Here is an 18,035-nt window from a genome sequence, read left to right as displayed (position 1 = left end):
TCTATCCCGCTTTTAGGCTCTTCTGGACTACCCCCCACTAACATCCCACAAAAATATTCCTACTCACAAGTAGTAGCAAATTGTAGAAGATCAACCAATGACCCACTTACTCCTTTTCATGGCGGTCACACACTTTCCCGAACAAATGCAGAACCATCTTGTTCTACTATCCAGGCTCAGACAGTTTATATGGTCAATGTCCCTAAATTAGGCACAAATTACGAGAACACTGAATCCCTGATAAATAAGTCAATCCACTGGCTGCGACACGTTAGGGGTTGCCGCTCACTGATCAGGGAAGATATAGCAAGAGCAAAGAGACGCACGTCCATTAGCCAACTATCGGACTGTATCGAGCTCACCCTGATTAACTCTGACCTAGCGGAAAACCTTCTGGCTCTGGAGTACAGAACTTCCTCTCCTGACTCTTCATCTATTCAGGTTAAGCGTTTCCCCACAACCGCTATGGCTAGGATCAACGATAGTGTGCAGTTATCATCTATCCCTAGCAGGTCCCTGCTTGAGGCTGTAGACTGACTAGGGCAGTCTGTTCAGCTTAGCCAAGAGTCACAACATACTCCATCCCCCAACATTTTAAAAGCTCTTGGTAACATCGGATTGAATGCCACCTTTGACGGGCTCCAAACCTCCCAAAACCTTTGTCCCAATAACAACAATTTGGCCAATGGCTTAAGAGCCCAGGGGGTGGCAACACCTACTAATATTCCCGGCCAATCACCGGCCCAACCTCACTTGAAATGTCAAAATATTAGTTGTAACAAAACCTCACTATCACAGTTCAAGATACTCTCATGGAATATTGCGGGTCTTTACAGGAAAACGCTCTTACCGGATTGGAATGATGTGATCAAGGAACATCATATTTGCATGTTCCAAGAAACATGGAGTTTAATCCCATTGTACAAATCTGGTTACGTTTGTTTCTTTAAAGCTGCTGTTTCCAAGGGGAGGGGGAGGCCCTCCGGAGGCCTTATTGCACGGGTACTCATAGTACGGCCCGCGGGCCGCCAGCGGCCAGGTAAGCCTTCCTTGGCGGCCCGCGGACCATGCAGACATCGTACCGGACTCCGAGAGAGACTGCTCTATGGGGGCCGGGAGGTTCCAGGATAGAGTGGAGATGCAGGGGCGCTAAGAAAAGGTGAAATACAACAAAGCCTCATTAGCATGTAAATGGTCTTTTAAAGACCTGTGATGTACTCCGTGAAGCTGTGTGTCAGCCGGGACACTGTCTCAGCCCGGGAAGCTGTCTCGGGCCGGGCTGCCACACATGGGGGGGGCTGCCACACATGCGGGGTGAGGCGACAGAAGACAGCAGGGTGTGAGAGCCCAGTGAGGTGAGGGAGGGCAGCAGGGAGTGAGAGCCAGCAGGAGGAAGAGCCAGGTGAAGTGGCCAGGGGTGACAGGGGGCAGCAGGGATTGAGAGCCAGGTGTGGTGATAGGGCAGCAGGGACTAAGAGCTGGCTTTTACATTACACAGGGAGAGGGAGGAGTGGGGGGGGCCTGTTTATGGGCTGGTGTCGGGGACATGTAGACACAGTAGTGTGCACTGCCCGAGGCACAGAAACAGAGCGAGATAGAGATAGAGATAGACAGAGACAGAGATAGACAGGGACGGACTGACAGATAGCGGCAGAGACGGGCAGGCAGAGGCAGGTAGATGCAGAGACCGGCACAGAGAGAGGCAGATGGAGAGAGGGTGAGAGAGAGGGAGTGGGAGGGAGGGAGACGGAGAGGGAGGGAGAGAGACGGAGAGGGATAGAGGGAGAGGGAGACGATGAGGGAGACGTTGGGAGGGAGGTAGACGGAAGGAGGGGGAGGAAGACAGAGGGAGGGTGGGTGAGAGGGAGGGAGGGAGATGGAGGGAGAGAGAGGGTGGGAGACGGAGGGAGGGAGACGGCGGTAGGGAGACGGAGGGAGGGAGAGGGGGACTGAGGGAAAGGGAAGGAGGGAGGGAGAGGGAGGGAGAGAGGGAGAGGGAGGGAGACGGAGGGAGGGAGACGGAGGGAGGGAGACGGAGGGAGGGAGACGGAGGGAGGGAGACGGAGGGAGGGAGAAGGAGGGAGGGAGAAGGAGATGGAGGGAGGGAGAGGGAGACGGAGGAAGGGAGAGGGAGACAGAGGGAGGGAGAGGAAGACAGAGGAAGGGAGAGGGAGACAGAGGGAGGGAGAGGGAGACGGGGAGAGGGAGGGTGAGAGGGAGGGAGGGAGAGGGAGGAAGACGGAGGGAGGGAAGGAGGGAGGGAGACGGAGGGAGGGAGACAGGGAGACGGAGAGAGAGAGAGGGAGGGAGGCGGGGAGACGGAGGGAGGGTGGGAGGGAGGGAGACAGAGGGAGGGAGACAGAGGGAGGGAGACAGAGGGAGGGAGACGGAGGGAGGGAGACGGAGGGAGGGAGGGAGACGGAGAGAGGGAGAGGGAGACTGAGGAGGAGGGGGAGAGGGAGAGGGAGGGAGAGAGGGAGATGGAGGGAGGGAGAGGGAGACAGAGGGAGGGAGAAGGGAGACAGTGGGAGGGAGAGGGAGGGAGGGAGAGAGGGAGGTAGGAACAGGGAGGGAGAGAGGGAGGGAGGGAGAGGGAGGGAGAGAGGGAGACGGGGGGAGAGAGAGGGAGGGAGACGGAGGCAGAGAGGGATGTGTGTATGCCGGATCTGATGGCTCAGTGGACGAAGGTGTCCACTGCAGGGGCCTGTGTTCAACCTCATGTACACAGTTTTTTTTTGCTCTAGCCCCGCCCCCCTCCCCCACTGACCCCGGCCCCACCGGTGCGGCCCTCGGCCACAAACTACACTGTAAATTTGGCCCCTGAGAGAAAGTTTGTGAGTACCCATGCCTTATTGTTTGGGTTAAGATTGATATGGGCTGCTAAATTACTGAACATCACTGTGATAATTTGAATATCATGCGACTCAAGATCAAGGGTCATAGATGTGGTAAAACTGTGGAGTTGTTTAACGTATATATAAGAGGTACATCTGGGGACAAATTGTCAAACACTGTATCATTTCTAGAACAGGAGTTAGCCAACTGCGCACCAAATTCACGTATTATGATTGCAGGTGATTTTAACTGTACCTTTGAGCCATTAGATTCAGAGGATCTGATGGGACCAGATGAAGCGGATACCAAGTGGGGAGTTCCATCGCTAAATCTACCCCCCATCAAAAAATGGTCCCAACTTGCAATCCAGATTAATGCACTAACACTGGAATTTGGTTTAAGGGCAGTGAACGGAAGAACCCCCTCTGATGTTGCAGGAGCAAATACATTTAATAGAATTAACTGTCCCTCACAAATTGATTATATATTATTAGATGTGAGGCTATGGATATTGATATTGAATATGGAAGTGCTCCCCTCCACTGCCAGTGATCATAACACACTAAGTATGCTTATAGTCAATCCTTGGGTCTCCCTCCCTTCCAATAACCAGTCTCTAGATCCCCTAATGACTACAAAATATCTAGTGCCCTCTAACTCTAGAAGGACTCTCAAATGGCCAAAAGTTCTTGCCCAAGATTCATTGATAGCAGGCATAAGCCAAGCCTTAAGCGAAAACACCCGCTCACTACTAGAGGCCACTGAGGAATCGGGGGGTCTAATGAAAATACCAGCTCTGTATAATGACATGATAGTCCAGATAGGAGCATTCTTTATAGCAGGCAACCAAGGTAAGGCAACCAGAAGAGCTAAAAATCGTCATACTTCGTTCAACGGGGACTGTAGACAAAAGAAAAAGGACTTGATCCTGGCAATAAAAAGTAAAAACTGTCTTTTAACTAGAGAGGCCAGAAAGGCTTATAAAGTTGCAATCCATCAAGCTAAACTAGATTGGGATGAGTCCTATTGGCAAGATCTAAAAGACGCAAGTATAGCCAGAGACACTAAGCTTTTCTGGAACAAGGCCAGATGGGACGGTAACGAAGACCCCAACATGATCCCTAATCATATCACAGGCGAGGATTGGTATAATCACTTTGAGAGCCTTTATTCTGAACTAGATATCAATGAAAGTGGAGGGATATATAAACAAACAAATCCCTATCCTATTCCAAACTCCACTGAACTTTTTACACTAGAAGAAGTCGAGAAAGCTATAAAGAAAAAAGTTCCAGCAAAAGCCCCAGGACCTGATGGTCTCCCAGGAGATCTTTTCCTTGCCGATTCTCGTAATTGGGCAAACTACATCATGCTTTTAATTAATTCAATTGTCAGAGGGAGCGCAGTTCCAGAATCATGGAAATGGCAGAGGTGGTACCAATTTTCAAAAAAGGCGCAAGGGACATTCTCTTCCAGGGGATCCTCATCAATAGTCATAAGCACTGAATATTCCCGCCCATGTGCGGGGACCCCGGAAATAATAAAATTATATATGTAAAAAACACATATATACAGCTCTGTATATGTATAAACATATATCATTTTTTCCAAGCAAATGCAGCTCCCATAAAAGGCTAGGCAATGTAAATATACACATCCAATAACACATATATACATATAAATATATATATAAAGGTATAACAATACACCTAAATCTCTTTTTTTTTTTTTTTTTTTAATGAGGTAAACACTCATGAGAAATCAAAAAATAAAGAGAGCAAACTGTGGAAAAACACAGATGTACAACACATTGCCAGCCTGCAGGCTGCATTGCAATATAATACCATAGAGACTAAAAAGCCCTGTACAGGTAAAAACTGGCACCGTGCCTTTAAGGCAGCCCTGACTTCCATATCCCATCATGCCTCAGGGGTGACAGTTAGGTCAGTTGTTCTTTCCGGCTCCTTCAGTCAGGACCCTGGAATTCAGCTCTCTTCTTTTTTGACTCTTTAGTCAAGAATTATTACAACTTTAAGATTTTTTGGACTTCTTCTTACAACATCTTTGAAGAAGTTAGTATCCTGTGTTTTTCTGACTGACTTTTTTGCTGTTTTGTCAGAAAAATGCCTTCTTTATTTGTTCCATGTCCATCTTGTGGAAAAAAGAAGGCTGCTTCAGACACACATGAGGTGTGTATTATCTGTCTGCCGGACTCTCACTCTCCAGCAACATGCCATCATTGTGAAGACCTTTCCAAAAGGACTTTAAAGGAGAGGGAGAGGATTAGGCTGTATGGCCTAGCAGAACGGTCGACGTCGAAGCAGTTGGTCCCTGTTTGCTCCCCATCGACGTCGGGCTCGGCGTCGAAGACTCCAGCGGCGGGATCGTCGCTGAGAGGTGAGGAGTCAAGGGGAAGTCATGCTGCAAAGAGAAAATCGTCGTCGACTTTAGATTCAGCGTCGAAGCGGATGCGTTCGACGTCGACGGTGTCTAAAAGCTCGGCGTCGAGGACTCGGCGCCACAGTTCAACGTCGAAGAAGCATCTGTCGACGTCAAGAGAAGATCGATCGACGTCGGCACAGAGATATCGTTCGTCGTCGAAAGAAAGACATCGTTCGACGTCGAGGTCGGCGAGACATCATTCGACGTCGCAAGAAGTACGTAGGCGATCTCCACAGTCGACGTCGAGACCAAGATCGCCGTCAAGATCAAGATCGCCGTCGAGGAAACATCGTTCGAAGGCGAAGAGGCTTTCGACGTCGTCGGAGCATTCGACGTCGAGACAGAAGTCTCCGTCAGGAGTGACGTCGAGGCAGACGCCTCCGTCAGGGCCGACGTCGAGGCAGACACCTCCGTCAGGGCCGACGTCGAGGCAGGAGCCTCCGTCGGAGTCGACGTCGAGGCAGAGGCCTCCGTCGGAGTCGACGTCGAGGCAAAGGCCTCCGTCGGAGTCGACGTCGAGGCAGGTGCCTCCGTCGGAGTCGACGTCGAGGCAGGTGCCTCCGTCCTCACAGGTCTCCAAAGCTTTGGTGAGGTACATGAAGCCTCCGTCGAAGATAATCTCGACGTCGAGACAAGAAGCTCGGAGCCTCGAAGATTCGAGTCAAAGATCTCCGGTGATAGGCCTATCACCGTCGAGGCAGCCCTCTGTTGAGGGTACGCAGGAGGTGTCGCATGTTCGCCTCACGATTCGACCAGTCTCAAGGCGAAAATCTCCTCATAGACTGATATATACGACTCCTGAGTCACCGCGTCTCATATCTATCTCGCCTTCAGGATCAGAGGGCTCAGGTTCAAGATCAGAATCACCAGAGCTTGTGCATCAATCTCCAGTACCTGCAAGAGAAAGTTCGCAGGAGGAGGACAATGCTGTACCTCAAAGTCCCGTAAGGGAGATGCCTCAGGACCCTGCTGTACCAGACGCAATAAAGGCATCGCTAACAAGAATAAGGGGCGTGGTATTCCCAGCGACACCGATCAGACCAAGATCTCGAGAAAGAGAATCCCGAAGTCACTCTCGAGCACCAAGAAGGCGATCCAGGTCTTCCTCCCGCAGAAGGGAGTCGACCAGATCAGAGAGAAGGCGCCGTAGAACCCCTTCTACCTCCCCTTCTTCCAGATCATCCAAAAGGGATTATTCACCGACACTCTCGGAGACGCCACCCTCTCGGGTATCTCCGGTAGATGATATTTCTACGTTTCAGGAAGTGTTGTGTAGAGGAGCTACAAAATTAAATATCCCTATGCCGGTTCAGGAGACCACTTCATCCATAATTTTTGAAACTCTTCATGAACGTACAGTGTCACGCCCGTTATTGCCGTTAGTCCCCGGTTTGCTACAACCGGTAATGGATATCTTTCTTACACCAGCAACCACCAAAACGGCGCCGGCGAGAATTCTAAAAAAGTACCGTCCAGCTCCGGAGGATCCTCTATTCCTTAAATCAGATCCTCCACCGGACTCTGTCATCACCGCCGCTGCCAGGAAGACACATGCAGTAGCTGGATCTTCAACGGTACCACCAGATAAGGACAGTAAGACACAAGACTCCTGGGGGAAGAAAGTTTGCGGCTCAGCATCCTCAAGCTTAAAGGTGGCGAGTGCCTCGGCGCTTCTGGGGCGCTATGATAGGTCATTATGGGACTCTCTGCAGAGGTTCATTGACAAAGTTCCATCAGAGGACAGACGGGACTTTGAAGAGATTTTGCATGAGGGGAGTCTGGTTTCTAACCAGATCATAAGTGCAGCGGCGGATGGGGCAACACTGGCAGCACATGAATATGCGCATGGAGTCACAGCCAGAAGATCATCCTGGCTTAGATTGACGGCCTTGAAACCGGAAGCGCAGGCAAGAATTTTAAATCTGCCTTTCTCCGGTAGTTCTCTTTTTGGGTCCCATGCAGACGAAGAAATGGCCCGTATGAAAGCAGAGCTGGAGACCATGAAAGCTGTCGGGCTTGAAAAGAGAAAAGAGTTTCGACGCCGCAAGGGAAATGACAGGCGCAGTTACCAACAGAGGGTTCAAACCCCTCATTGGCAAAAGAACCAGGACCAGCAAGGTCAAAAGAAACAGCAATACCAGTCCCGCAAGCCATCCAGGGGACGAGGTAACAACAGGCAATCTAATGCTGGAAACAAAGCTCCGGGGAAGCAATGAGAAGCCGCTTCCTCCGTTGCTGTCCACCGCTCCGGTGGGAGGAAGTGTTGCACATCATCTTCCAGAGTGGCAGTCCATCACAAAGGACAAGTGGGTACTGAATATACTGCGTCATGGGTACTCGCTTCGTTTCAGAAGTCACCCCCCATCGATTCCTCCTGTCAATTCATCCCAGCATCTAAAGCAGCTCAGAGAAGAGGTAGCGACGCTTCTACTCAAATCTGCAATAGAGAAAGTGCCCATAAACCAAAGAGGAAAGGGAGTTTACTCCAGATACTTTCTCATCCAAAAGAGGAGTGTGAAGGTAGAGTTCAGACCCATTTTAGACCTACGGATACTGAACAAGCACATAAGAAAGGAGAAATTTCGCATGCTGGCGCTCCACCAAATATATCCTCTTCTCCGGATGGGCGATTGGATGTGTTCACTGGACCTTCAGGATGCATATTTCCATATTCCCATCCTAAGGAATCATCGAAAATTTCTCAGGTTTGTGGTAGGCAACTCTCACTATCAGTTCAAAGTCCTCCCATTTGGCCTGTAGTCAGCTCCTCGAGTATTCACAAAATGCGTGTCAGTAGTAGCGGCTGCTCTGAGGCGCGCAGGAGTCTTCGTCTATCCCTACCTAGACGACTGGCTAATAAAGGGCTCATCACCACAGAATGTGCGGTCACAGCTGTCGCTATGCCTGAACTTATGTCGCAAGTTGGGTCTCAGAGTGAATGTCAAAAAGTCCAATTTTTCACCAACGCAGAGGATCCACTACCTGGGTGCAACTATAGACTCCGTAGTAGGAAAAGTGTTTCCTTCGGAGGAAAGACAGTCATCCATTATGCTAAAAGGCAGACAGATTATAACCAGCAATCTGTCGTCGGCAAGGCAAATCTCATCTCTGCTAGGGGCCATGGCATCCTGCATCTTCCTAGTGCCCAATGCCAGGCTAAGGATGCGTCCTCTCCAGCAAGATCTCGAGGACAAATGGGATCAAAGGAACTCCCTGTGGGAAGAAAAGGTTTGCCTCTCCTCTGCAGCCAAACAGTCAGTCAAATGGTGGCTGAAGCCAAGGAATCTACAAGTGGGGATCCCCTTCCATCAAGAGCCCCCTACTCAGACCTTAATCACCGACGCATCCCTTCAGGGATGGGGTGCGCATTTTGGGACTCTGCAAACTCAGGGACAGTGGTCCAGCAGCGAGCAGTTGTACCACATCAACATGCTGGAGCTCAGGGCAGTCCACCTAGCCCTCAAAGCGTTCCTGCCTGCGATCACGACGAGTACCATTCTAGTGCAGACGGACAATACCACCACAATGTACTACCTGAACAAGCAGGGGGGTACTCGATCCAGAACGCTCTCGCGGGAAGCTCAGTCCCTGTGGCACTGGATCCTAGCAAGGAACATCTCATTGAAAGCGGTGCACCTACCAGGAGAACTCAACGTGCAAGCGGACTTGCTCAGTCGGCATTTCCAAGAGCCAGAGGACTGGGTAATCAACGACGAGGTGTTAGAAGACATCTTCAGGGAATGGGGGCGTCCTCAAGTGGACCTCTTCGCGGACGAGCAAAACACAAAATGCCGAGGCTTCGCCTCAAGATACCATCGACCAGGATCCCTAGGGAATGCCCTTTTGATCAATTGGTCAATGACATTTGTGTACGCTTTTCCGCCTCTCCCACTAATTCCCAAGGTGGTGACCAAGCTACAGAATTCATCTGCCAAGATGATCCTCATAGCACCGGACTGGCCGAGGCAGTGGTGGTACACGGATCTCTTGCACATGTCGATCCGACCCCACAAGCGGCTGCCGTGCAGGCCGGACTTGTTATCCAAGATGCAGGGGAAGATTTACCATCCCAGCCTTCCCTCGCTGAGCTTAACAGCATGGCTCCTGAAGTCCTCCAGTATGGCCATCTGAACCTCCCTCAAGAGTGTATGTCCATACTGAAGGAAGCCAGGAGGCCTTCGACAAGACACTCCTACTTCTGTAAGTGGAAAAGATTTTATATATGGTGTGCTCAGCATCATTATGATCCCACTAAATGCCAGGAGGATGTAATTTTACCCTATCTTCTACATTTAGCAAGGGCAGGGTTGAAATTTTCATCCATAAAGGTTCACCTAGCAGCCATAACAGCATACAGGCGTTCGCCTTCACAGCAGTCATTTTTTAAAGTGCAGGTAGTGAAGGATTTCTTGCAAGGACTCAAGAAAGTCTATCCCCCTGTTAGACCTCCCTCTCCTTCCTGGGAGCTAAACTTGGTTCTGTCGAAGCTCATGGGTGCGCCTTTTGAGCCTATTCATAAGGCTACCCTACAGCACCTCTCATGGAAGACAGCATTTTTAATAGCCATCACTTCAGCACGGAGGGTCAGTGAGATACAGGCCCTCTGTTCTAAAGAACCCTACACTATTTTTCATCTAAATAGGGTGGTGATGAGAACTCATCCTTCGTTCCTACCCAAGGTGGTATCGGATTTTCATGTAAACCAAGCCATATCCTTACCAACCTTTTTTCCCAACCCCTCCTCTCCAGCAGAGAGGGCGTTGCATTCTCTAGATGTCAAAAGGGTCCTAAAATTCTACCTAGATAGGACTAAGAATGTCAGGAAATCTGATCAATTGTTTGTGAACTATGGGGTTGTCCGTATGGGCTTTGCTGCATCCAAACGTTCCATTGCTAGGTGGATTGTTTCAAGTATTACATTGGCCTACCAACTGGCTCAGAAACCATTGGGGGCGCGCCCTAAAGCGCATTCGACAAGAGGAAAAGCGGCTACCGCGGCTTTTCTCAATAATGTCCCACTCTCCGAGATCTGCAAGGCAGCCACTTGGAGATCTGTCCACACTTTTACCAGGCATTATTGTCTGGATTCGGACACCAGAGCAGACACTCAAGTAGGACAAGCCTCCTTGAGGAATCTGTTCCATGCATAATCATTTTCATGATTCGCTTTCTCCATGGGTGATACAACCTTAGTTTCATTTGCCTGCTGGTGGAAGGGGAGCTTGCTACTCTATTCAGTGCTTATGACTATTGATGAGGATCCCCTGGAAGAGAAGGGTAAGTTACTTACCTGTAATCCTAGTTCTCTTCCAGGGGTATCCTCATCAAAGTCATAAGCAACCCACCCACCTCCCCAGGCAAATGAGAAGAACTGTATTATACATTATGGAAAGGATATATCTTTGTGTTTAGGACTACGGTCCCGCAAAGAACAACTGACCTAACTGTCACCCCTGAGGCATGATGGGATATGGAAGTCAGGGCTGCCTTAAAGGCACGGTGCCAGTTTTTACCTGTACAGGGCTTTTTAGTCTCTATGGTATTATATTGCAATGCAGCCTGCAGGCTGGCAATGTGTTGTACATCTGTGTTTTTCCACAGTTTGCTCTCTTTATTTTTTGATTTCTCATGAGTGTTTACCTCATTAAAAAAAAAAAAAAAAAAAAAAAAAGAGATTTAGGTGTATTGTTATACCTTTATATATATATTTATATGTATATATGTGTTATTGGATGTGTATATTTACATTGCCTAGCCTTTTATGGGAGCTGCATTTGCTTGGAAAAAATGATATATGTTTATACATATACAGAGCTGTATATATGTGTTTTTTACATATATAATTTTATTATTTCCGGGGTCCCCGCACATGGGCGGGAATATTCAGTGCTTATGACTTTGATGAGGATACCCCTGGAAGAGAACTAGGATTACAGGTAAGTAACTTACCCATCCCGACAACTATCGCCCTATTAGTTTGATAGATGCCATGCAGAAAGTAGTTGGTAGGGTTTTATTACAGCGAATCCACCAATGGGTTGAGGAGAAAACATACTCTCCCAATACCAAGCTGGATTTAGGGTGTGTACAGGGACGGTGGACCAAGCTTTTAGATTGTTTTTAATATATTGGAAGGTAGTTTTGATTGGCAAGGGCAGCCTTTATCTGGCATTCATCGACTTAAAGACTGCCTTTGGCCTAGTTCCCCGTGACCGGCTTTGGCACCTGCTGGAAGATATGAGGATGCCTTCACTACTATGAAACATCTTGATTCGTCTACATGAAGGCAATTACGCCCAAGTGAGGTGGGGGTCCCAGGGGCAAAAAACAGATAGGATTACGGTAAATAGAGGAGTCCACCAGGGCTGTGTTCTGGCACCCACCCTATTCTCCCTATATATGAACGGAGTGGTTAGCTGTCTGCAGGAGTTTCCATCCGATGCACCAGCCCTGGCGGGAGATAGTGTTCCCACTTTACTCTTTGCAGACGAAACTGCTTATCTCCAAAACACCAGCAGGACTCCAAAAGCTCCTAGATAGATTTTATACCTTTTGTGAAACTAGGAGCTTGATTGTAAATACCTCTAAGACCAAGCTTATGGCGTTCAACCCCTATAAGCCTTTCAGAAACAACTTTAGTTTGGAAGGAACACGTTTGGATAAAGTACCAATGTTTGACTACTTGGGAATAAGATTAGATGACAAAATGCGATGGAGGCACCACATTGATGAGATGCTCCTAAACCACAAGCGTGTTACGGGCATATTAAGTAAAGAACACCGCATATCGCAGAGCAGACCTGTGGCCCCTGCCCTTACAATTTACGCAGCTAAAGCGGTCAGCTCTGGCCTCTATGGAGCCGAATTGTGGGGCTTCGAGAATATCGAAAATATTTGCAGGTCTGAACACAAGTTCCTAAGAGAACTAATGATGTTACCCAGAAGCACGCCATTAAAACCGTTACTAAAAGATATGGGCAGGCACTCCTTTAAAGATTTAGCGAGATTACGACCTTTGCTATTCTGGGCCCGTTTATGCAGGACCCCTGAATTGGCCAACTATACAGCCGCATTTACAGAAATCATGGCACTAGATGTCAACAATAGAATCAGCTGGCTGGCTAATCTCAAAAAATCCCTTGTCGCTTTAGGCTTCAAGGAGGAATGGGACATGCAAACCGCCCCTAGTAAGGCTGATCTTAAAAGACGCTATTGGGCATGGGTTGATGTTCAAGAAAATAACAACCCAAGAGCTTGAAGGCTGACGGAAGAGTTTTATCTTCACAAGCAACGCACGTTTTTAGAACCATACCTAGATTTTATAAAAACACCACGTGATAGAGCGCTCTACATCCAGTTTAGGGTAGGTTCCCTGCCGGTTAGAGAGTTAACTGCGAAATGGAGCACCCCACATCAGACTTCCTTAGGGTGCCCCTGCTGCAAAGCACCGACAGAGAGCATAGCCCATCTTATGTTTGCTTGCCCCGCCTATAAAAGTGCAAGGATGAAATGGCTGAAACCTATTTGCAGAGAGTTGAGTACGCATGAACATTGCACTGCTTTACGTATTTTAAAGGCTGACCGGCAGACCCTCTTTGCCTGTGGAGTAGCCAAATATCTTGGCTGTGCTTGGATTGTAAGATTTAAATTCCTGCGCAAAGACTTGCCATGAACTATGTTTTTATCTTTAGTGTTATGATTTATTTGTGATATTCCGTACAGTCACTTTATTCTCGAGAGATACTCTAACTTTAACCCAAAGAGGAAAAAGGCTTTTATGATTAGAAGGGCTATTAATGAGTTTTGTAAATATTGATTCTAGATTAGAATACCTTTGCAATAATTCTATTACTTAATACTGAGGGTATCCAGAATTTGATGTGTCTAACGTTGAATGTATTTTATATTTTTTAAATTGATGTTTTATATTTTTTTTAACGTTTTAAATGATTGACGGATGTAATAATGGAAATGCTTTTAAGATTTTGGATATCGAAATAAAGCTATTTGATTGACTGATTGATTGGTTTCTTGAATGTTTTCACTTTACACCAGGTCACATTGAGCTATGCTCACCAGCAAACTTCTCTTATCTTGTTGTAGAATCATTTCTGAGCCAAGGCCCAGGATGGGGTCCCATTCTAGTTTCGCTTCAAGTTCCCGAACTTTCGGCAGAAGACTTTTTTCAGGAGTGCATGTCTCGTGGAAGCTATCTGACCCTTTATGTGTACATACTGCAAAGCCATAATGCAGAACAGACACTGACCAATGAAATGAGAGTTCTAAATACAATCAGCAAGTGGCTGGAGCAGGTGACACCAAGGTATGCATTTCATACTATGAAGAAATGGCTCCTAATTTACAATCTGCAGTATTTAAAATGAAAAATAATTGTAATTGTAAGGGTAATATTTGTATATTTCGTTTCAAAATCCATGATGTTAATTAACCAGTTGATTTGCAGAATGTCTCACTTAGAAGCTAAATTATTTATAAGATTCATTGTTGAATTTAAAAACTTGGATTTCTCATTCCATGCACAAAGTGTATTTCTTTTGGAAATGAAACGAGCCATATCATTTGGTGCGTCCCCTTTTATGCTCCCAAAAGGCACTGTGAGTTGTAGGTCTGATGGTTACTTGAATTACAAAAAGAAAAGCATAGTGGGGGGCGAACACAATTATGTAACCTTTTTCCCCATCAAATCAAAAGTATTGTATGCAGTGATTCCCACATTATGCTCATTTGAGTTATATACATTTTATATGTGTATACAAGTTTAACTAGGTGGAGTGAAAGTCATTAGCTTTGGTGACTTCTTGGTTAAAGCAGACTTAAGTAATTATTGGCAATTAGACACTTAACTAACCATATGAACTAAGCAGGCCCACTGGAATTATGTGATTATTAGGTTGAGAAGTTTTCTGCTTTATGATGGATTTTCCGCAGTTGACATATAATTCATCATGTGCTGCATAATTTGCAGATTTTAACATTAATGTTTCTAATTAAAATGGATCAACGTTTACTAGAACTGCTGCCATGCGTGATGCAGTGCAATAGAAGACCATTTACAAAGGTGAACTGGTTATCTTTCATTTGTTGAATCCTCTGTTTATGTGTTATACTCACGTTTACGAGGTGTGACTTTTGTCTCCATTGTGTTCGCTTGAGTAAAAAGGGCAAATAATCAAGGAACACTGACACAAAAAGTGCTGCATTACGCTGTAGAAAATGACTTTTTTGCTGCATAAGTCAGTCACCTCTGCCGAATATTTTGACCCTCCCCTGTTGCACAGTTCCAATAGCAAGCTCAAGGAGATGATGGACGGTGCTCTGAAACTTTCCAGACACTCACCCCCAGCCACAGATCTGAGTTGAAGCCATCATCGTTCTTTAGTTCACTTCGCCCCCAAGTTCAGACCCAGCCATTTTCAAATCAGTCTTGACCCTGTTCCTCATGGGAACAGTCCAGCCCAAACTGCCAAGCCAGGTCTTCCCCGGACTGGAAATAAGCAACGCCCCTCATCAGCCAGGCTGGCTGGAATCCAGTGGCAAAGTGAGCAAGGGACCCACTTCTGGACATACCCTGCCAACTTAGGGTGAACAAAGCAAACCCAAGGAGATGATGGACGGAGCACTGAAGCTTTCCAGACACTCACTCCAGTCAAAGATCTGGGTTGAATCCATCATGGTTCTTTTACCCACTTCGCCACCCCAGTTCAGACCCAGCCATATGCAAATCAGTCCTGACCCTGTTCCTCATGGGAACAGTCCAGCCCGAACTGCAAAGCCAGGATGCTTGTTTTCCGGGCCAGTGAAGACCCGGCTTGGCAGTTCGGGCTGGACTGTTCCCATGTCTTTGTACCTAATATGTAATGCTATATTTGAATCTGGAGTTACATGTGCTCTTTTGACATAACCATAAAGATAATGAAGAAAGTACATAATACCAAGCAAGATTGAGGACAGGAGAAAAGCTGTGGCTCTAGATCTGCTTCAGGGAATGCACCAAGATATAACAGATTTGCATAACCTGTATGGGGATGCACTCCCCCCACCCTGGATGCTTGACTGAGGGATGTGCGTGAGTGGTCCTTGGCTGAGGAGATGCACCAGAAGGCAAGTAGAAGGGATGAACGGCTGGAGGAGGACCTCAGGTCCTGGAGGGAGTTGTGCCATGTGTTTTTAAACCCTGAGGGGCTCTTGAGCGATCAGCTTGAATCAGATGCCAGTGGATGTGCAACCGAGGAGGAAGCTTGTGTAGACTCCGATATTCCTGTTTTACTGTTTATGCTGTCTAACGTCTGGTAAAATTGATAATTAATCATGTACTGATTTGTGGTGCTGCTCATTGACAAAGATCTGCCCCAGCTGTGTTCCCCCACTGTCAATTTCTGTCCCTATTGATTGTGGTGTTTTATGGAAAACTAAAATAAAGGATTAAAAAAAAAAAAGATATAACAGATTTGCAAATCTTAAAAGTGGGATGCTTGCAAAATTAATATTTTGACTTAAGCTAGAAAATTTACAAAGATTATGAAAGGTGGAACTGGTGCAAGATTTCCTCTTTGCAAAACAATGTGCATTGTTAAAGACACCAGAAAAGATTTAGAATTCTCAGTATTCCAATATTTAAAACCCACACCTAAATATGACAGAAGAATTGCTCTATGAAGTGACTGCAAATAGTGATCAAATACAAAAAAACTAGGTGTAGAAAACCTTGAGTAAATTGGGGAACTCCTTGAAGAACTAACAAGTGAAGATGATAAAGAATATTTTATTGAATTCATTATGAAAATGTAGGTCCAAATATGCGTATGTGAAAGAAATAAAATTGCAACACTTTTTGAGAGATAAACAGAATCATGCTGATAGGGTGTCTAATTTTGTCAAATGTTTTGAACACCTGCAAACACAAACACTAAGGGACTGTTAGCCTTGATCCTAGTATTCAATTAGAGCGATTCAAATCAGGAAACTCTTTGAGTGTTGATAAAGGGATTAGAAGAGATTTTCTTTGGACAAATTCAGATGCTTTGAACAAACCCAAGCCCCAGATTGAAAAAGAAGGGAACATCAACTGGAAAATGTGAAGCCATGTGGTGACAAGGAGACAGGAAGGCAATGAAGTCACAGAGGGGCAAAAGTGTAAGGGCACATCAGGAATTAAAAGAGACATTTAAAATGGCGATAAAATCAGAGAAGGATTGGGAGTACCGCAACAATGTATTGTATGAAAAACAGTCAGCCTGAGCAACAGGGTTCTCACAGATAAAAAATGTAAAGTACTACAACTGGTACTCGCATTTTGCTCAAGGAACTACTTTAGTTTTGTTCAGACTCGACAACTAAGACCTCCTCTTGAAATTAGTTGTGATTCCATGGCAAAATTTTGTTTTATGGATAACACAGATTTGCCACCTTTAGATTATTCCCCAGGTTCCAAACTGGATCCAGAATTTTTCAGAACATTGCTCCGGCGCACCCCTAGGTGGCCCAGTGTGGTTCCATGTTGTTCTGCACTTGAACTGACTGAGTGGAGCTGCATATAAGTGCCAGCCCTATTTTTCAATATTACTTTTTTTTCCTCACCTCCGAACGTGGATGCAGTGCTCCACTCCCTTTTCATCTGATTGAAAAATTGTTTCAAATTCTTTCTCCAGTCTGCAGGTAGAATGATGTGCCCATTGTAGACTATAGGGTTAAATCCATGCTGCGACTGTCGTAAACAGATATCGGTGACAGACCTGCTTGAGGTGTGCTTCTTCTGTTTGGGCACTGTGCACAACTTCAACTGATGTGAACAATGTACCCATGTGAACCTGAAGATGATCTGGGATCATTAAGTGAAGCTGTATATCACCAAACACCAAAAGAAGTTGTAGACTTTGCATAAGTCGTGCTCTAAGTCGAGATTGCGGACTCATTCATGCTCCTAACACTGCTCCCATGAATAATCATTTTTTTATGGTCGATGTCATCTGTTAAGTCAAATTTAAGTTGAAGAAATAGCATATGAAATCAAAGTGGAACTCGACCACATGCAGACAACGCCAGGCCCTGCCACCTCCGCAGCAGTCTTCCTAGGCCTTTCAAGGCTGGGCTTGGGGATCCAACATTGCGCAAGTCATTGTGAACAACACTCTTCTCCATCCCCTACCCCAAACTGCATTAATTTGCCTTAGCAATGCATCGAAGGCAAGATCAGATATGTTATCTTAGGGTGGCAGTCTTCACATCTGACAGATGAGTTCTCCAGATTATTCAGCAGGGTTATGCCCTCCTGTTTCTTTTTGACCCACTACAGCTTCCTCCCATATTAGAGAAGGTTTTCGACAAACACCTATCCATCTTGCTGCAAGAGTTGCAGGCTGTACTGGCCAAAGGAGCCATTGAAATACTGCAGACCTTGGAAGTAGAGACAGGTTGTTATTCTCACCATTACCTCGTGCTGAATAAGGACGGAGACCTTCGTCCAGTTTTAGATCTTCGCCCTCTTTATAACTTTCTAATGAAGGTTAAATTAAAAATGCTGAAACTAGCCCAAGATCTGCTGCTCTTGATCCGAGTGATTAGATGGTTGCCTTAAGTCTTTTAAGACACTTAATTTCATGTGGCTGTCCTGCAGTCCAACAGACAGTATATCTGTGTTCTCTGCATGCAAGGCACTTGTTTTACACAGAGTAGGGATAGTAAGGATTTGCATGGTGGTGATATTGTTCAGTTGTTCTTGATCAGTGTTCTGTATCCTA

The 18,035-nt window shown here is 46.4% G+C and overlaps 1 protein-coding gene across 1 annotated transcript in view; it reads left to right on the top strand.

The window, feature by feature from the left end:
* Window positions 1-18,035, top strand: part of EPG5 (ectopic P-granules 5 autophagy tethering factor) — a 595,944-nt gene that overhangs the window by 551,439 nt on the left and 26,470 nt on the right. The window contains exon 41 of the mRNA XM_085629140.1: window positions 13,381-13,600. Coding sequence (XP_085485266.1) covers window positions 13,381-13,600 — 220 coding nt within the window. The remainder of the gene's footprint in view (window positions 1-13,380; window positions 13,601-18,035) is intronic.

This window comes from Triturus cristatus, chromosome 2_1, assembly GCF_964204655.1.
Source record: "Triturus cristatus chromosome 2_1, aTriCri1.1, whole genome shotgun sequence".
Classification (NCBI taxonomy): domain Eukaryota; kingdom Metazoa; phylum Chordata; class Amphibia; order Caudata; family Salamandridae; genus Triturus; species Triturus cristatus.
The sequence above is the reverse complement of the archived record's forward strand: the minus strand, read 5'-3'. Positions and strand labels throughout refer to the sequence as shown.